Source organism: Salvelinus namaycush, chromosome 3, assembly GCF_016432855.1.
Source record: "Salvelinus namaycush isolate Seneca chromosome 3, SaNama_1.0, whole genome shotgun sequence".
Taxonomy (NCBI): domain Eukaryota; kingdom Metazoa; phylum Chordata; class Actinopteri; order Salmoniformes; family Salmonidae; genus Salvelinus; species Salvelinus namaycush.
The window spans coordinates 88847474-88868610 of record NC_052309.1 but is presented as its reverse complement, the minus strand read 5'-3'; the positions used below and the strand labels follow the sequence as shown (position 1 = coordinate 88868610).

At 43.2% G+C, this 21137-nt stretch overlaps 1 protein-coding gene across 1 annotated transcript; it reads left to right on the top strand.

Moving 5' to 3' along the window:
* Positions 1-1632: 1632 nt before the first annotated feature.
* On the top strand, positions 1633-20422 carry LOC120041901 (peripheral myelin protein 22-like). The gene is made up of 5 exons (XM_038986770.1): positions 1633-1837; positions 2653-2742; positions 5942-6035; positions 17236-17376; positions 19027-20422. Exons 2-5 carry the CDS (start codon positions 2665-2667, stop codon positions 19182-19184), a joined length of 471 nt encoding a protein of 156 aa, XP_038842698.1. The 5' UTR covers positions 1633-1837; positions 2653-2664; the 3' UTR covers positions 19185-20422.
* Positions 20423-21137: the final 715 nt, after the last annotated feature.

Below are 21137 nucleotides of genomic sequence, written 5' to 3'. Positions count from 1 at the left end.
GCTTAGGTGGAGAGGAGAATGGCTCGTTCGTCACAGCAGGTGCCAGCGTAACAGGCACAGCGCTTAGGTGGAGAGGAGAGTGGTTCGTTCGTCACAGCAGGAGCCAGCGTAACAGACACAGCGCTTAGGTGGAGAGGAGAATGGCTCGTTCGTCACAGCAGGTGCCAGCGTAACAGACACAGCGCTTAGGTGGAGAGGAGAGTGGCTCGTACGTCACAGCAGGAGCCAGCGTAACAGGCACAGCGCTTAGGTGGAGAGGAGAGTGGCTCGTTCGTCACAGCAGGTGCCAGCGTAACAGACACAGCGCTTAGGTGGAGAGGAGAATGGCTCGTTCGTCACAGCAGGTGCCAGCGTAACCGGCACAGCGCTTAGGTGGAGAGGAGAGTGGCTCGTTCGTCACAGCAGGTGCCAGCGTAACCGGCACAGCGACATGGCAGACACTTTCATTACAGGAATCATGAGGATCATTTACTGTTTGACCTAATCATGGTTTTAGTCGGCCACAAAATAGGACGTTTTGTGAGGTGACAATGTAGAATGTGCTCTTTCTCCTTTTATATCCTTTCCGTTTTTGATCTTGGCTGTCTAACTGAGTCGGGGCAAGTCTCTTTGCTGATACCGCATTTGACTTTGAATGTGAGTTTGCGTGACCTCAGCTCAGCCAGTGCGAAAACCGGGCCGACCCATCTTGGTAGGGGTGGCCGGCTATTTCCCACTTATCAGCCAAAGGCTCATTATATTTTAGTATAACAGATAGATTGCGCAAAAATATATATAACCAAATGTTAACAGGCCCATGGGTTGCCAGTCATGTCACCTTTTCACAGTTTTATTTGGATATATATATATATATATATATTTTTTTTTTAAAGTGTGTATCAATTTCGAGCAGCCCACCCAACAAAAAAATGGTCCAGTCCATCTGGTGTTTGCCAGACGACCAATCCCCCCGTGTGTCTGTGTGTGTGTCAGTAAATTCGTGTCAATAGAGGCTATCCAGTCTAGTTTAACCATGTGGAACAGGGCAGGGCCACTTCAACCAACTGATGTAATATCTCAACGTGACTGCCTCCGAAATACCCCCCCCATCCCTATGTAGTGTACTACTTTAGACCTGAGCCCTGTGGCCAATGGCACCCTATTCCCTATACAGTTCACTACTTTTGACCATGGTACATAGGAGTCTGATCCAAAGTAGTACATAATATGCAACAGGATCTCATTTGGGACTAAGACTTTGTCTTGTTAGAATGTAAAACAAACATGAGCCTCAATAAATCTAGTATTGATGATAGAAAAAACATATTTTTCTTAAAATATATGAATTATTTGACATGGTGATAGATCAAATAAGAACACTGAAATTAGACAGTTGGTGTGTTTAGTTTTCTGTCCCTACAAAGATTTTTTTTAGTGAACGATTTTACAGCAGTGTGGGAATAAAAAATTAAATACCCACGGAAAAGAGACCAATTTGTTTATTTTCCACTCCAACCACCCTTGTTAAAATGTAACCTACAACGACACGCTGGCTAAGCCATTTCCAAGGAACGTTTCCCCTGAATACCACTGTGGGGTTGGTAGCAGCCTTCAGCCTGCTGTATAGTTCAGGAAAACAAACAGTTCCCAAATGATAGTTGGAGCGGGAGCCGAGCTGCAGTGACGAAGCGACGTGCATAGGGCGGTGTTCTCACGTAAAGAAAAGCTCGGTGTGGAACATCTGGAATAGTGCTTTAGTATCTACAGCGGGATCTGTGCACTAGTTGTGATCACTTCAACTCCTTCAACTCCTTAACACTCATTTTTAAAGGGACATTTACCACAGCCTTTGCTTTCTGTAAGTTGATACAATATGGAATCTTAATTTACCGTTTTTTCTTTTCTTTTAAAGGATGAATTTCCCGACAGTTTTATTGATTTCACTTCTCCTCCTCCCACTAACGGAATGTATCAACTTTATTCTTGGAGTTGAATCATGTTGGGTTTATTTATTTTTCATCTGATTGGCCTACAGCTGCGTTTTCATCAATTATTCGAATTTATTTGTGATAAATTGTAATCGAATAGTTTTTTGGGGGGGAGTTTGTAGAACTCTTGAACGACTCATCGTTTCATTTTGTCACAGGGCTTCTAGTAAATAACGGTACACTCCAGACAGACGCACACCCGAGCTGCGTTGGTGGATTTCACCACAGATTATATGGAGCTGTTTTGATCATGCGTTGATTTGCATTTCGTTTTAAATCTCAACTAGGCAACTCACTTGTCGTTTCAAAACGTCTATGGAAACTTTCTAAGTAGAGTGCAACTGTTGTTGATTATATATATATATATATTTCCAACGATGTGCTATCTGTTGCTTGAATAAAATTGATGTACGTGTTTAATTGGTTGTAAATGTTTTACATTTTTCTCAAAACTATAGTCTTGAGGAGTTGGGACATTCCTCTAACTCCGTGCTTTTATCCACTCCAATGTTACGGGATTCATACTTTTCAATTTGAAGTAAACATATGGGTTTGATGAGTAAATGTGGAATTGGCTCCACCTGGTGTCAATATGAAGTACCACTTCAAATAGTTGACGCTGAATCAGTACGGTAGACGCCTGGTCTGATAACTGTGGTTCCTGTGTGTTTGTCTCCACGTGTAGATCTATCAGAAAATGCTGCTCATTCTGCTCGGAGTGCTCATCTTCCACCTCATCATCCTGGTCTTACTGTTTGTCTCAACAATTGCCAATGTGAGTAACTATGATATTGTTAACTTTACCCTACTATAATACAATGTGAGTAACTATGATATTGTTAAATTTACCCTACTGTAATACAATGTGAGTAACTATGATATTGTTAACTTTACCCTACTATAATACAATGTGAGTAACTATGATATTGTTAACTTTACCCTACTATAATACAATGTGAGTAACTATGATATTGCTGCCTACTGTACTATAGCACTGTGTGTGTGTGTGTGTGTGTGTGTGTGTGTGTGTGTGTGTGTGTGTGTGTGTGTGTGTGTGTGTGTGTGTGTGTGTGTGTGTGTCTGTGTGTGTGTGTGTGTGTGTGTGTGTGTGTGTGTGTGTGTGTGTCTGTGTCTGTGTGTGTGTGTCAGTAAGTCAGTGTAGTCAATAGGGGCTGTCCAGCCTTGTTTAACCATCTGGAACAGGGCAGGGCCTCTTCAATTAACTCATGTGTCAGACCTGGGTTCAAATAGTTCAGCATTGGATTGAACCTGAATCACGCCAGATGGGAGTGGTTGCTTGCACTTTTGGGACTACACTATATTATGTGATTGGTTCCATTGTGCCCAGACGAGCCAGATCAAGCTAAAGTTTCAGAAAGTAAACAATACTATTTGAACCTGGGTGTGGTGATGGGTGTATGTAGTGTTACGATGGACCTGGGTGTGGTGATGGGTGTATGTAGTGTTACGATGGACCTGGGTGTGGTGATGGGTGTATGTAGTGTTACGATGGACCTGGGTGTGGTGATGGGTGTATGTAGTGTTACGATGGACCTGGGTGTGGTGATGGGTGTATGTAGTGTTACGATGGACCTGGGTGTGGTGATGGGTGTATGTAGTGTTACGATGGACCTGGGTGTGGTGATGGGTGTATGTAGTGTTACGATGGACCTGGGTGTGGTGATGGGTGTATGTAGTGTTACGATGGACCTGGGTGTGGTGATGGGTGTATGTAGTGTTACGATGGACCTGGGTGTGGTGATGGGTGTATGTAGTGTTACGATGGACCTGGGTGTGGTGATGGGTGTATGTAGTGTTACGATGGACCTGGGTGTGGTGATGGGTGTATGTAGTGTTTCGATGGACCTGGGTGTGGTGATGGGTGTATGTAGTGTTACGATGGACCTGGGTGTGGTGATGGGTGTATGTAGTGTTACGATGGACCTGGGTGTGGTGATGGGTGTATGTAGTGTTTCGATGGACCTGGGTGTGGTGATGGGTGTATGTAGTGTTTCGATGGACCTGGGTGTGGTGATGGGTGTATGTAGTGTTACGATGGACCTGGGTGTGGTGATGGGTGTATGTAGTGTTACGATGGACCTGGGTGTGGTGATGGGTGTATGTAGTGTTACGATGAACCTGGGTGTGGTGATGGGTGTATGTAGTGTTACGATGGACCTGGGTGTGGTGATGGGTGTATGTAGTGTTACGATGGACCTGGGTGTGGTGATGGGTGTATGTAGTGTTACGATGAACCTGGGTGTGGTGATGGGTGTATGTAGTGTTATGATGGACATGGGTGTGGTGATGGGTGTATGTAGTGTTACGATGAACCTGGGCGTGGTGATGGGTGTATGTAGTGTTACGATGAACCTGGGTGTGGTGATGGGTGTATGTAGTGTTACGATGAACCTGGGTGTGGTGATGGGTGTATGTAGTGTTACGATGGACCTGGGTGTGGTGATGGGTGTATGTAGTGTTACGATGGACCTGGGTGTGGTGATGGGTGTATGTAGTGTTACGATGGACCTGGGTGTGGTGATGGGTGTATGTAGTGTTACGATGGACCTGGGTGTGGTGATGGGTGTATGTAGTGTTACGATGGACCTGGGTGTGGTGATGGGTGTATGTAGTGTTACGATGGACCTGGGTGTGGTGATGGGTGTATGTAGTGTTACGATGGACCTGGGTGTGGTGATGGGTGTATGTAGTGTTACGATGCTGTATTATAGATGTGGCTGGATGTTCTGTGTTTTAAAGCTGTATTATAGATGTGGCTGGGTGATCTGTGTTTTAAAGCTGTATTATAGATGTGGCTGGATGTTCTGTGTTTTAAAGCTGTATTATAGATGTGGCTGGGTGATCTGTGTTTTAAAGCTGTATCATAGATGTGGCTGGGTGATCTGTGTTTTAAAGCTGTATTATAGATATGGCTGGGTGTTCTGTGTTTTAAAGCTGTATTATAGATGTGGCTGGGTGATCTGTGTTTTAAAGCTGTATTATAGATGTGGCTGGGTGTTCTGTGTTTTAAAGCTGTATTATAGATGTGGCTGGGTGTTCTGTGTTTTAAAGCTGTATTATAGATGTGGCTGGGTGTTCTGTATTTTAAAGCTGTATTATAGATGTGGCTGGATGTTCTGTGTTTTAAAGCTGTATTATAGATGTGGCTGGGTGTTCTGTGTTTTAAAGCTGTGTTATAGATGTGGCTGGGTGATCTGTGTTTTAAAGCTGTATTATAGATGTGGCTGGGTGATCTGTGTTTTAAAGCTGTATTATAGATGTGGCTGGGTGTTCTGTGTTTTAAAGCTGTATTATAGATGTGGCTGGATGTTCTGTGTTTTAAAGCTGTATTATAGATGTGGCTGGGTGATCTGTGTTTTAAAGCTGTATTATAGATGTGGCTGGGTGTTCTGTGTTTTAAAGCTGTATTATAGATGTGGCTGGGTGTTCTGTGTTTTAAAGCTGTATTATAGATGTGGCTGGGTGTTCTGTGTTTTAAAGCTGTATTATAGATGTGGCTGGGTGTTCTGTGTTTTAAAGCTGTATTATAGATGTGGCTGGGTGATCTGTGTTTTAAAGCTGTATTATAGATGTGGCTGGGTGATATGTGTTTTAAAGCTGTATTATAGATGTGGCTGGGTGTTCTGTGTTTTAAAGCTGTATTATAGATGTGGCTGGGTGATCTGTGTTTTAAAGCTGTATTATAGATGTGGCTGGATGTTCTGTGTTTTAAAGCTGTATTATAGATGTGGCTGGATGTTCTGTGTTTTAAAGCTGTATTATAGATGTGGCTGGGTGATCTGTGTTTTAAAGCTGTATTATAGATGTGGCTGGATGTTCTGTGTTTTAAAGCTGTATTATAGATGTGGCTGGGTGATCTGTGTTTTAAAGCTGTATTGTAGATAGTATAGTCGTTTATTTTCGTTGTGTTGTGGGTGTGTCGTTTATATTCATTGTGCTGTGTTGTGTTCCAGGCCTGGACTGTAGGAGGAACCAAGAGTACTGACCTGTGGTACAGCTGTCTCACTACTAACGGAGCATATCACTGCAGTTCTGCCAGCAATGAAGGTTTGTCTAAGACACTAGCACCAAAGATGGTGGACAAATAACATATTTTACTCAGATGGTTTACCATTGAAAAAAATGGACACGGTTCCTGTCTGTCTAAGTGGGGCCTTTCCTGTCTCGCATGAGCATGCTTTTCCCACATGAGCTCACGATTCCTCCATAATATCTGACATGCTGACTGTTCCTCCATAATATCTGGCATGTTGACTGTTCCTCTATAATATCTGGCATGCTGACTGTTCCTCCATAATATCTGACATGCTGACTGTTCCTCCATAATATCTGTCATGTTGACTGTTCCTCCATAATATCTGACATGTTGACTGTTCCTCCATAATATCTGGCATGCTGAATGTTCCTCCATAATATCTGGCATGCTGACTGTTCCTCCATAATATCTGGCATGCTGACTGTTCCTCCATAATATCTGTCATGCTGACTGTTCCTCCATAATATCTGTCATGCTGACTGTTCCTCCATAATATCTGGCATGCTGACTGTTCCTCCATAATATCTGGCATGCTGCCTGTTCCTCCATAATATCTGGCATGCTGCCTGTTCCTCCATAATATCTGGCATGCTGACTGTTCCTCCATAATATCTGTCATGCTGACTGTTCCTCCATAATATCTGGCATGTTGACTGTTCCTCCGTAATATCTGGCATGCTGACTGTTCCTCCATAGTATCTGGCATGCTGACTGTTCCTCCATAATATCTGGCATGTTGACTGTTCCTCTATAATATCTGGCATGCTGACTGTTCCTCCGTAATATCTGGCATGCTGACTGTTCCTCCATAGTATCTGGCATGCTGACTGTTCCTCCATAATATCTGGCATGCTGACTGTTCAACCGTAATATCTGGCATGCTGACTGTTCCTCCATAGTATCTGGCATGCTGACTGTTCCTCCATAGTATCTGGCATGCTGACTGTTCCTCCGTAATATCTGTCGTGCTGACTGTTCCTCCGTAATATCTGACATGTTGACTGTTCCTCCATAATATCTGGCATGCTGACTGTTCCTCCATAATATCTGGCATGTTGACTGTTCCTCCATAATATCTGGCATGCTGACTGTTCCTCCGTAATATCTGGCATGCTGACTGTTCCTCCATAGTATCTGGCATGCTGACTGTTCCTCCATAATATCTGGCATGCTGACTGTTCCTCTGTAATATCTGGCATGCTGACTGTTCCTCCATAATATCTGGCATGTTGACTGTTCCTCCATAATATCTGGCATGCTGACTGTTCCTCCGTAATATCTGGCATGCTGACTGTTCCTCCATAGTATCTGGCATGCTGACTGTTCCTCCATAATATCTGGCATGCTGACTGTTCCTCCATAATATCTGGCATGCTGACTGTTCCTCCATAATATCTGGCATGCTGACTGTTCCTCCATAATATCTGGCATGCTGACTGTTCCTCCATAATATCTGGCATGCTGACTGTTCCTCCATAATATCTGGCATGTTGACTGTTCCTCCATAATATCTGGCATGTTGACTGTTCCTCCATAATATCTGGCATGCTGACTGTTCCTCCATAATATCTGGCATGCTGACTGTTCCTCCATAATATCTGGCATGTTGACTGTTCCTCTGTAATATCTGGCATGCTGACTGTTCCTCCATAATATCTGGCATGCTGACTGTTCCTCCATAATATCTGGCATGCTGACTGTTCCTCCGTAATATCTGGCATGTTGACTGTTCCTCCATAATATCTGGCATGTTGACTGTTCCTCTGTAATATCTGGCATGTTGACTGTTCCTCTGTAATATCTGGCATGTTGACTGTTCCTCCGTAATATCTGGCATGTTGACTGTTCCTCCGTAATATCTGGCATGTTGACTGTTCCTCTGTAATATCTGGCATGCTGACTGTTCCTCCGTAATATCTGGCATGTTGACTGTTCCTCCATAATATCTGGCATGCTGACTGTTCCTCCATAATATCTGTCATGTTGACTGTTCCTCCATAATATCTGTCATGCTGACTGTTCCTCCATAATATCTGGCATGCTGACTGTTCCTCCATAATATCTGGCATGCTGACTGTTCCTCCATAATATCTGTCATGCTGACTGTTCCTCCATAATATCTGTCATGTTGACTGTTCCTCCATAATATCTGGCATGCTGACTGTTCCTCCATAATATCTGGCATGCTGACTGTTCCTCCATAATATCTGGCATGCTGACTGTTCCTCCATAATATCTGGCATGCTGACTGTTCCTCCATAATATCTGGCATGTTGACTGTTCCTCCATAATATCTGGCATGCTGACTGTTCCTCTGTAATATCTGGCATGTTGACTGTTCCTCTGTCATATCTGGCATGCTGACTGTTCCTCCGTAATATCTGTCATGCTGACTGTTCCTCCGTAATATCTGGCATGCTGACTGTTCCTCTGTAATATCTGGCATGCTGACTGTTCCTCCGTAATATCTGGCATGCTGACTGTTCCTCCATAATATCTGGCATGCTGACTGTTCCTCCATAATATCTGACATGCTGACTGTTCCTCCATAATATCTGTCATGCTGACTGTTCCTCCATAATATCTGGCATGTTGACTGTTCCTCCATAATATCTGGCATGCTGACTGTTCCTCCATAATATCTGGCATGCTTACTGTTCCTCCATAATATCTGTCATGCTGACTGTTCCTCCATAATATCTGGCATGCTGACTGTTCCTCCGTAATATCTGGCATGCTGACTGTTCCTCCGTAATATCTGGCATGCTGACTGTTCCTCCATAATATCTGTCATGCTGACTGTTCCTCCATAATATCTGGCATGCTGACTGTTCCTCCATAATATCTGGCATGCTGACTGTTCCTCCGTAATATCTGGCATGCTGACTGTTCCTCCATAATATCTGGCATGTTGACTGTTCCTCCGTAATATCTGGCATGCTGACTGTTCCTCCATAATATCTGTCATGCTGACTGTTCCTCCATAATATCTGTCATGCTGACTGTTCCTCCGTAATATCTGGCATGCTGACTGTTCCTCCATAATATCTGGCATGCTGACTGTTCCTCCATAATATCTGTCATGTTGACTGTTCCTCCATAATATCTGGCATGCTGACTGTTCCTCCATAATATCTGGCATGCTGACTGTTCCTCCATAATATCTGGCATGCTGACTGTTCCTCCATAATATCTGGCATGCTGACTGTTCCTCCATAATATCTGGCATGCTGACTGTTCCTCCGTAATATCTGGCATGCTGACTGTTCCTCCGTAATATCTGTTATGTTGACTGTTCCTCCGTAATATCTGGCATGCTGACTGTTCCTCTGTAATATCTGGCATGTTGACTGTTCCTCCATAATATCTGGCATGCTGACTGTTCCTCCATAATATCTGGCATGCTGACTGTTCCTCCATAATATCTGGCATGCTGACTGTTCCTCCATAATATCTGTCATGCTGACTGTTCCTCTGTAATATCTGTCATGCTGACTGTTCCTCTGTAATATCTGGCATGCTGACTGTTCCTCTGTAATATCTGGCATGCTGACTGTACCTCCATAATATCTGGCATGCTGACTGTTCCTCCATAATATCTGGCATGCTGACTGTTCCTCCATAATATCTGTCATGCTGACTGTTCCTCCATAATATCTGGCATGCTGACTGTTCCTCCATAATATCTGGCATGCTGACTGTTCCTCCGTAATATCTGTCATGCTGACTGGTCCTCCGTAATATCTGGCATGCTGACTGTTCCTCCGTAATATCTGGCATGCTGACTTTTCCTCCGTAATATCTGGCATGCTGACTGTTCCTCCATAATATCTGGCATGCTGACTGTTCCTCCATAATATCTGTCATGCTGACTGTTCCTCCATAATATCTGGCATGCTGACTGTTCCTCCATAATATCTGTCATGCTGACTGTTCCTCCATAATATCTGGCATGCTGACTGTTCCTCCATAATATCTGGCATGCTGACTGTTCCTCCATAGTATCTGGCATGCTGACTGTTCCTCCGTAATATCTGGCATGCTGACTGTTCCTCCGTAATATCTGGCATGCTGACTGTTCCTCCATAATATCTGGCATGCTGACTGTTCCTCCATAATATCTGTCATGCTGACTGTTCCTCCATAATATCTGTCATGCTGACTGTTCCTCCATAATATCTGGCATGCTGACTGTTCCTCCATAATATCTGGCATGCTGACTGTTCCTCCATAATATCTGGCATGTTGACTGTTCCTCTGTAATATCTGGCATGTTGACTGTTCCTCTGTAATATCTGGCATGTTGACTGTTCCTCCGTAATATCTGGCATGTTGACTGTTCCTCCGTAATATCTGGCATGTTGACTGTTCCTCTGTAATATCTGGCATGCTGACTGTTCCTCCGTAATATCTGGCATGTTGACTGTTCCTCCATAATATCTGGCATGCTGACTGTTCCTCCATAATATCTGTCATGTTGACTGTTCCTCCATAATATCTGTCATGCTGACTGTTCCTCCATAATATCTGGCATGCTGACTGTTCCTCCATAATATCTGGCATGCTGACTGTTCCTCCATAATATCTGTCATGCTGACTGTTCCTCCATAATATCTGTCATGTTGACTGTTCCTCCATAATATCTGGCATGCTGACTGTTCCTCCATAATATCTGGCATGCTGACTGTTCCTCCATAATATCTGGCATGCTGACTGTTCCTCCATAATATCTGGCATGCTGACTGTTCCTCCATAATATCTGGCATGTTGACTGTTCCTCCATAATATCTGGCATGCTGACTGTTCCTCTGTAAACCTGGCATGTTGACTGTTCCTCTGTCATATCTGGCATGCTGACTGTTCCTCCGTAATATCTGTCATGCTGACTGTTCCTCCGTAATATCTGGCATGCTGACTGTTCCTCTGTAATATCTGGCATGCTGACTGTTCCTCCGTAATATCTGGCATGCTGACTGTTCCTCCATAATATCTGGCATGCTGACTGTTCCTCCATAATATCTGACATGCTGACTGTTCCTCCATAATATCTGTCATGCTGACTGTTCCTCCATAATATCTGGCATGTTGACTGTTCCTCCATAATATCTGGCATGCTGACTGTTCCTCCATAATATCTGGCATGCTTACTGTTCCTCCATAATATCTGTCATGCTGACTGTTCCTCCATAATATCTGGCATGCTGACTGTTCCTCCGTAATATCTGGCATGCTGACTGTTCCTCCGTAATATCTGGCATGCTGACTGTTCCTCCATAATATCTGTCATGCTGACTGTTCCTCCATAATATCTGGCATGCTGACTGTTCCTCCATAATATCTGGCATGCTGACTGTTCCTCCGTAATATCTGGCATGCTGACTGTTCCTCCATAATATCTGGCATGTTGACTGTTCCTCCGTAATATCTGGCATGCTGACTGTTCCTCCATAATATCTGTCATGCTGACTGTTCCTCCATAATATCTGTCATGCTGACTGTTCCTCCGTAATATCTGGCATGCTGACTGTTCCTCCATAATATCTGGCATGCTGACTGTTCCTCCATAATATCTGTCATGTTGACTGTTCCTCCATAATATCTGGCATGCTGACTGTTCCTCCATAATATCTGGCATGCTGACTGTTCCTCCATAATATCTGGCATGCTGACTGTTCCTCCATAATATCTGGCATGCTGACTGTTCCTCCGTAATATCTGGCATGCTGACTGTTCCTCCGTAATATCTGGCATGCTGACTGTTCCTCCGTAATATCTGTTATGTTGACTGTTCCTCCGTAATATCTGGCATGCTGACTGTTCCTCTGTAATATCTGGCATGTTGACTGTTCCTCCATAATATCTGGCATGCTGACTGTTCCTCCATAATATCTGGCATGCTGACTGTTCCTCCATAATATCTGGCATGCTGACTGTTCCTCCATAATATCTGGCATGCTGACTGTTCCTCTGTAATATCTGTCATGCTGACTGTTCCTCTGTAATATCTGGCATGCTGACTGTTCCTCTGTAATATCTGGCATGCTGACTGTACCTCCATAATATCTGGCATGCTGACTGTTCCTCCATAATATCTGGCATGCTGACTGTTCCTCCATAATATCTGTCATGCTGACTGTTCCTCCATAATATCTGGCATGCTGACTGTTCCTCCATAATATCTGGCATGCTGACTGTTCCTCCGTAATATCTGTCATGCTGACTGTTCCTCCGTAATATCTGGCATGCTGACTGTTCCTCCGTAATATCTGGCATGCTGACTTTTCCTCCGTAATATCTGGCATGCTGACTGTTCCTCCATAATATCTGGCATGCTGACTGTTCCTCCATAATATCTGTCATGCTGACTGTTCCTCCATAATATCTGGCATGCTGACTGTTCCTCCATAATATCTGTCATGCTGACTGTTCCTCCATAATATCTGGCATGCTGACTGTTCCTCCATAATATCTGGCATGCTGACTGTTCCTCCATAGTATCTGGCATGCTGACTGTTCCTCCGTAATATCTGGCATGCTGACTGTTCCTCCGTAATATCTGGCATGCTGACTGTTCCTCCATAATATCTGGCATGCTGACTGTTCCTCCATAATATCTGTCATGCTGACTGTTCCTCCATAATATCTGTCATGCTGACTGTTCCTCCATAATATCTGGCATGCTGACTGTTCCTCCATAATATCTGGCATGCTGACTGTTCCTCCATAATATCTGGCATGCTGACTGTTCCTCCATAATATCTGGCATGTTGACTGTTCCTCCATAATATCTGGCATGCTGACTGTTCCTCCATAATATCTGGCATGCTGACTGTTCCTCCATAATATCTGGCATGCTGACTGTTCCTCCATAATATCTGGCATGCTGACTGTTCCTCCATAATATCTCACACCAGAGAGGGAAGAGCTTGCTCTGGTCTAATTATCGTCCCCTCCCGCTCGCCCCCACCGCCCTGCTCCGACAAGAAAACATGAGCCAGTGAGATGTCTGGCCCTGGGGCACTCCCTCTGCGGGGCTGACCAATAAGTAGACCAGAGTGGCCCCGCCCCTACCAGACACCATGAGGGTGTGGGGTGTCTTGCTTTCTCTACCGTCTCTACTAGCACTATCCACTATCCAGCTGGATAACTATCATTATCCACCTAAACGTCAAACTATCAATATCCACCAAGAGGTCAAACTATCATTATCCACCTAGAGGTCAAACTATCATTATCCACCTAGAGGACAAACTATCATTATCCACCAAGAGGTCAAACTATCATTATCCACCTAGAGGTCAAACTATCATTATCCACCTAGAGGTCAAACTATCATTATCCACCTAGAGGTCAAACTATCATTATCCCCCTAGAGGTCAAACTATCATTATCCACCTAGAGGTCAAACTATCATTATCCACCTAGAGGACAAACTATCATTATCCACCTAGAAGTCAAACTATCATTATCCACCTAGAGTTCAAACTATCATTATCCACCTAGAGGACAAACCATCATTATCCAGCTAGTCAAACTATCATTATCCACCTAGAGGACAAACTATCATTATCCACCTAGAGGACAAACTATCATTATCCACCTAGAGGTCAAACTATCATTATCCACCTAGAGGTCAAACTATCATTATCCACCTAGAGGTCAAACTATCATTATCCACCTAGAGGTCAAACTATCATTATCCACCTAGAGGTCAAACTATCATTATCCGCCTAGAGGTCAAACTATCATTATCCACCTAGAGTTCAAACTATCATTATCCACCTAGAGGACAAACCATCATTATCCAGCTAGTCAAACTATCATTATCCACCTAGAGGACAAACTATCATTATCCACCTAGAGGTCAAACTATCATTATCCACCTAGAGGTCAAACTATCATTATCCACCTAGAGGTCAAACTATCATTATCCCCCTAGAGGACAAACTATCATTATCCACCTAGAAGTCAAACTATCATTATCCACCTAGAGTTCAAACTATCATTATCCACCTAGAGGACAAACCATCATTATCCAGCTAGTCAAACTATCATTATCCACCTAGAGGACAAACTATCATTATCCACCTAGAGGACAAACTATCATTATCCACCTAGAGGTCAAACTATCATTATCCACCTAGAGGTCAAACTATCATTATCCACCTAGAGGTCAAACTATCATTATCCACCTAGAGGTCAAACTATCATTATCCACCTAGAGGTCAAACTATCATTATCCGCCTAGAGGTCAAACTATCATTATCCACCTAGAGTTCAAACTATCATTATCCACCTAGAGGACAAACCATCATTATCCAGCTAGTCAAACTATCATTATCCACCTAGAGGACAAACTATCATTATCCACCTAGAGGTCAAACTATCATTATCCACCTAGAGGTCAAACTATCATTATCCACCTAGAGGTCAAACTATCATTATCCACCTAGAGGTCAAACTATCATTATCCACCTAGAGGTTAAACTATCATTATCCGCCTAGAGGTCAAACTATCATTATCCGCCTAGAGGTCAAACTGTCATTATCCACCTAGAGGTCAAACTATCATTATCCACCTAGAGGACAAACTATCATTATCCACCGAGAGGTCAAACTATCATTATCCACCTAGAGGTCAAACTATCATTATCCACCTAGAGGTCAAACTATCATTATCCACCTAGAGGTCAAACTATCATTATCCACCTAGAGGTCAAACTATCATTATCCACCTAGAGGTCAAACTATCATTATCCACCTAGAGGTCAAACTATCATTATCCACCTAGAGGTCAAACTATCATTATCCACCTAGAGGTTAAACTATCATTATCCGCCTAGAGGTCAAACTATCATTATCCGCCTAGAGGACAGTAGTGATACTGCATTCTGTGTAGCCAACACTCTCATCCAACTTGTATCGAATAATGAGATTTTACATGATGACAGCTCCAGCTCTGTTATCAGTTAATCAGCCAATCAAATTCATTCATTTAGCCCATTTTACAGCAACATTTGTCACAAAGTGCTTTACAGTAAGCCAGCCTACCACCTATCAGGAGTTAGGCGTTCATGTTTTGATATGTTGTGCTACTCTATGTTATATAAAAATTCTGTTAGCTTATATGTAGGGTTGGGGAGTGAAGGCTTACATGCAATCCGGTACAAGTAACAGATTACAAAAAAAAACGAACTGTAATCTGTTACTTTACCAGCAAAAACATTGTAATCAGATTACAGATAATTTTGAAAAACTAAATGATTACTTCTAGGATTACTTTTAAATTCAGAAAGGATGTTTGTGTAAAAAAATCTTTGACACCATTCTGTTTTATCAATGATATTCAAATTAGCTTTGAAAAAAGGCACAAGTTTAAATTTATTCCGTCTGAGTGAGTCTGAACACAAGTCAAAGACCACTATGATGTCAGAGACCACTATGATGTCAGAGACCACTATGATGTCAGAGACCACTATGATGACACACCAGATGTGTTTGATGGATCGCGGGAGAAGAGCAGGAATGGGCTTTTGTAGGCTACAGTCCAAGCTGTGTCTTCCAATGGTGCGACTGCTGGCGGCATCCAAAGATGATCCAACTTGAATAAACGCTTGGAGGTCAGGATGACAGCAGTGGTGTAGTCTACGGGTGATACCGATATCCCTTATTATTGATGTCTACATAGTGTATTGATATGAACCACACTGCTACTCTCTCATTTAGTTATTTACGTCGTACGGATTGTGGTTGTTGTGGATGGCTGTTCACAAATGTATTTAAACCCAATAACGGTTGAATTGAAGAAGCTTAAGCTGCCTATCAATCATTGTTTTTACAACCAACAATGAAAAAATGAATGAAAAAAGTGCTCTTGCAACAGCTGCATAGTGTGGATCCCAGCCTGTGGAATAACAGTTTGAGGTGGATCCCAGCCTGTGGAATAACAGTCTGAGGTGGATCCCAGCCTGTGGAATAACAGTCTGAGGTGGATCCCATCCTGTGGAATAACAGTCTGAGGTGTATCCCAGCCTGTGGAATAACAGTTTGAGGTGGATCCCAGCCTGTGGAATAACAGTCTGAGGTGGATCCCAGCCTGTGGAATAACAGTCTGAGGTGGATCCCAGCCTGTGGAATAACAGTTTGAGGTGGATCCCAGCCTGTGGAATAACAGTTTGAGGTGGATCCCAGCCTGTGGAATAACAGTTTGAGGTGGATCCCAGCCTGTGGAATAACAGTCTGAGGGAGTTCCTCTCTTCTGAACTCCTCTGTGGCATTGTGCTCCATACTGTCAAAAACAAGTGAGGCTTTTATTGCTCAATCTAATTCGTGCAGATTCCAAAAAAAACATCCATAGGCCTAATGGAGACATTTTAAAACACGTAGACCTTTGATAGACTTAAAGGGGCAATCTGTAGTTGCTACATCCATTTCAGGACTTAAATGAATGATATAAACTGAGTATACAAAACATGAAGACCACATGCTCTTTACATAATGTAGATAGACCAGGTGAATCCAGGTGAAAGCTATGACCCCTTATTGATGTCACTTGTTAAATCCACTTGTCAAATCCACAATCATTGTTGATGAAAGGGAGGAAACAGGTTAAAGAAGGATGTTTAAGCATTGAGACAATTAAGACATGGATCATGTATGTGTTCGATTTAGAGGGTGAATGGCAAGACAAAATGTGTAAGTGCCTTTGAAAGGGGTAGAAAGGCGCTGGCCGTACTGGTTTGTGTCAAGAACTGCAACGATGCTGGGGTTTTCTTGCTCAACAGTTTCCCGTGTGTATCAAGAATGGTCCACCACCCAAAGGACATCCAGACAACTTGACACAACAGTGGGAAGCATTGGAGTCAACCTGGGCCAGCATCCCTGTGGAACGCTTTCAACACCTTGTTGAGTCCATGTCTTGACAAATTCAGGCTGTTGGTCTTGTTTAACCTCTCAGTGTTCATAATGTTTTGTAAACTCAGTGTATGGCCAGCTATGTAAACTGGATCTATCTTACAATAGATGTCGATTAATGGGTAATCAGATTAGGTTAGAGTGAGTTAGATTAGGTTAGTGGGGTAATCCAAAAGTTACAATAGTGAATACAATTCTGGACACGTAACTAGTAACTGTAACAGACTACATGTAGGAAGTAACCTGCCCACCTCTGGTTATAAGTCATGTTCAACCTCCTCTGTCTCCTCTCTTCAGACTGGATCCAGGCGGTTCAGGCCCTCATGGTCCTGTCAGTGCTGTTCTGCCTCTTCTCTCTGTTCTTCTTCATGTGTCAGCTCTTCACCCTGGTCAAAGGAGGACGCTTCTTCTTCACCGCCGTCTTCCAGATCCTCGCCAGTGAGTACGACCACTTATAAGGCTTAATGAAGCCTTCATAACCCCTTTATAAAGGCCTACATAGACTCTTCATAAAGTTGTTGGTCTTGTTGACCAGTGAGTATCACATCACATCACCCTGATTGTCTAATCTAGCCGGGTCCCCCGGTTTATACAAAGTTGTCTTATATTGGCATCAACTAACAATGTTGCTGAGAAGAGGGCCTGGATGTTGTTCTGCGGGGCTTACCGCCCAGGCAGGAAAATGATCTGGGGGAAAAACTGAATGTGTAAAAGACAGACATGTTATAGCTCAGGTCAAAGTGGGAGGCGGCCCCATGTGACCACTGTCCCTTAATACGAGGGTTGGTTAACTGTCTCAATGTTAGATCTCTTACTACGAGGGTTGGTTAACTGTCTCAGTGTTAGATCCCTTACTACGAGGGTTGGTTAACTGTCTCAATGTTACATCCCTTACTACGAGGGTTGGTTAACTGTCTCAATGTTAGATCCCTTACTACGAGGGTTGGTTAACTGTCTCAATGTTAGATCCCTTACTACGAGGGTTGGTTAACTGTCTCAATGTTAGATCCCTTACTACGAGGGTTGGTTAACTGTCTCAGTGTTAGATCCCTTACTACGAGGGTTGGTTAACTGTCTCAATGTTAGATCCCTTACTACGAGGGTTGGTTAACTGTCTCAATGTTAGATCCCTTACTACGAGGGTTGGTTAACTGTCTCAATGTTAGATCCCTTACTATGAGGGTTGGTTAACTGTCTCAGTGTTAGATCCCTTACTACAAGGGTTGGTTAACTGTCTCAATGTTAGATCCCTTACTATGAGGGTTGGTTAACTGTCTCAGTGTTAGATCCCTTAATACGAGGGTTGGTTAACTGTCTCAATGTTAGATCCCTTACTATGAGGGTTGGTTAACTGTCTCAGTGTTAGATCCCTTAATACGAGGGTTGGTTAACTGTCTCAATGTTAGGTCCCTTACTACGAGGGTTGGTTTACTATTTCAATGGAAGGTCCCTTAAAACGAGGGTTGGTTAACTATCTCAGTGTTAGGTCCCTTACAATGAGGGTTGGTTAACTATCTCAGTGTTAGGTCCCTTACAATGAGGGTTGGTTAACTATCTCAGTGTTAGGTCCTATACTATGAGGGTTGGTTTACTGCCTCAAAGTTAGGTGCCTTCCTATCAGGGTTGGTTTACTGTCATAATCTCTTAGTTGGAACCAAACTACATCTTGTGCTAGATATAACTCCATTTGCTTTAGTGGGCAGAGGTGGCTGGATTCAAAAATTCATTTTCTGCACATGGGCATGGAAACTAGCAGATTCAGCCCCTCCCCTCTAATATAGAACATAACCAAGTCTGTTACAAAATATTAGGTGTTTCAACTTGATGATCTCCAACAGTCTGAAACTAGCCATGCCTTTTTTCCTGCTCTCTCGTCTCTCTCTTTCCCTCCCTGCTCTCCCTTCTCTTTCTGTCCCTTACTGCTCTCCCTTCTCTCTCTGTTCCTCCTTGCTCTCCCGTCTCTCTCTGTTCCTCCTTGCTCTCCCGTCTCTTTCTGTCCCTCCCTGCTCTCTCTCTCTCTCTCTCTCTCTCTCTCTCTCTGTGTGTCTCTCTCTCTCTGTCTCTCTCTCTCTCTCTCTCTCTCTCCAGGTCTATTTGTGATGTGTGGAGCTATAATCTACACGGTAATGAGTCCGGATAGGGAGGGGGATGCTGCGTTCGGCTTTGCCTACGTCCTGGCCTGGCTGTCCTTCCCTCTGTGTCTGGTCAGTGGTCTCATCTACATCGTACTGAGGAAGAGGGAATGAGAGAGGGAGGGAGGCTGAGGTTAAGACCTCATACCACCACCAGCAGCAGAACACAGCACTGTGCCCCAGGGTTCGGGTCAATTCCATTAGAATTCCAGTCAATTCAGGAAATACACTACCATTCCAGTTCTCTTCAATGCTTCTTCATGAGGTTTACTTTCTGAATTGATAGAAATTCAAATGGAATTGAATTGACCACAACCATGCTGTGCCCACTGACCACCAGAGGAGGCTGGTGAGGGGAGGATAAATGGCTCACATAGTGTTTGTTTTCCATCAAATACTTTGAGCAGTTGATTAGATTGAGTGTTTGCACTTTTGGGATTATTCCATTGGTTTCATTGTGCCAGGCAAGCTCCATCAAGCCCAGCTAAGGTATTTGTAAGAAAACAAATCATATTTGAACCCAAGTCTACATTATACATACCAATCACAGGTGGTCATGACTGAAGCGGAATCAGTGGAATGGTTTCAAATACATCAAACACATGGAAACCATGGAAACCATTCAATTTGCGCAGTTCCGTCTTTTATTATGATCCGTCCTCCCCTCAGCAGCCTCCACTGATAGCCATGTGTGAGGGAACTACAGAGGAGAACAGACAGCCCATGTTACAGTGTAAAGATGTACATAGTGTCTATGGTTTTAGACATATTTATAACATTTTTTACATGACCTTTTGTACATAGTTTTGTCGAGTTGCTTTGTTGAGCTCAGTTCATTGTCAGAGCTTGTTTGTTTCATACTTTCTCCTCCGTGCCAAAGAGATAAAGCTGTGATATCAGCTTTTAGTAAAAAAGACGACATGTTTAAAGCCTTTTAAACATTTATTTTTGCTTTACTAAAGTGTAGTGTCAATTCCTAGCTTGTCCTTTCCAAGCCAAACAAGACAATTCCATAAATAGTTGTCTTGAAGGCAAGAACAGACTGGCAATCAGGCTCCTCAAATCCTTCAGACAAAGTGACTCCATCAACAACATCAGTTTTCTTGATGAAGGAAAATGGGGATGTGTTTCAGTAGAACCAACTAATTATAATTGTGTTCATAACCATTACTACTTTGTCTTTGTACTGTCCTGTATTGTCTATTAAGATTCTGAACTGAAAATGGTGTTTTGTATCTGCCGTTCTTCTACTGTATATCCTACTTGCTGATGTTGTTATTAATTCATTTTTAACAACGCTTGAATTGTATAGCCTACTTGTTTTGTGTTGCTATTAAATGATTTGAACAAGGTTACTGACTGGGGGCCCTTTCTGTCCAATCTGGAAAAAGAAATCTGCCGTTTTCATGTCTATATTCTGATAAATAAAAGCGTTGAAAGAAGGTCTACTTGCTTGGCATGCAGCCAGGTCACCCGTGATACAAGTCAGTAGTCCACGTCCGTCCATGTCTGAGGACGTCGGGAGATGATGTGGAAACCGACCACTACGGGGCAAGAGTGAGCCGTCTAACCTTGAAGAAGGCTTTGGTTTTGGGCGTTGGGGACGAACGTAAGTATCTGCCTCTGGATCCTCTGGTTGCATGTTTCAATCCACTGATGGAAAGTTGTCTTTGACATTTTTGTTCGAAGCCTATCACAAAGCTTAACATTACCTTAACCATTCTGAGTTAACGTCTAAACTTTCCCATTCAGAAGCAATGCCTAACCTTAACCGAACACTTCGAAATTTGACATTTGAAACAATTTCAAAATTTGACGTCAGAGAAACAGAATGTCTAATTCCGACATGAGACTGTGAGAACTTGTTTTGGCGTGATCATTCAACCTCTGAGAACTGGGCTGATTGACACAGCTTCAGTACTGATCTGCACCACAGGGTGGCGCTGTAGTGCAGAGGTTAACAGCTGAGGAACCCATTTGGCGAGAATAATTGAAAGTCCATCAACAATATGTTTGACGCGGTATGCAGCTCTCTCAACAGCTCTCTCTTTACACTTTGCCACATTT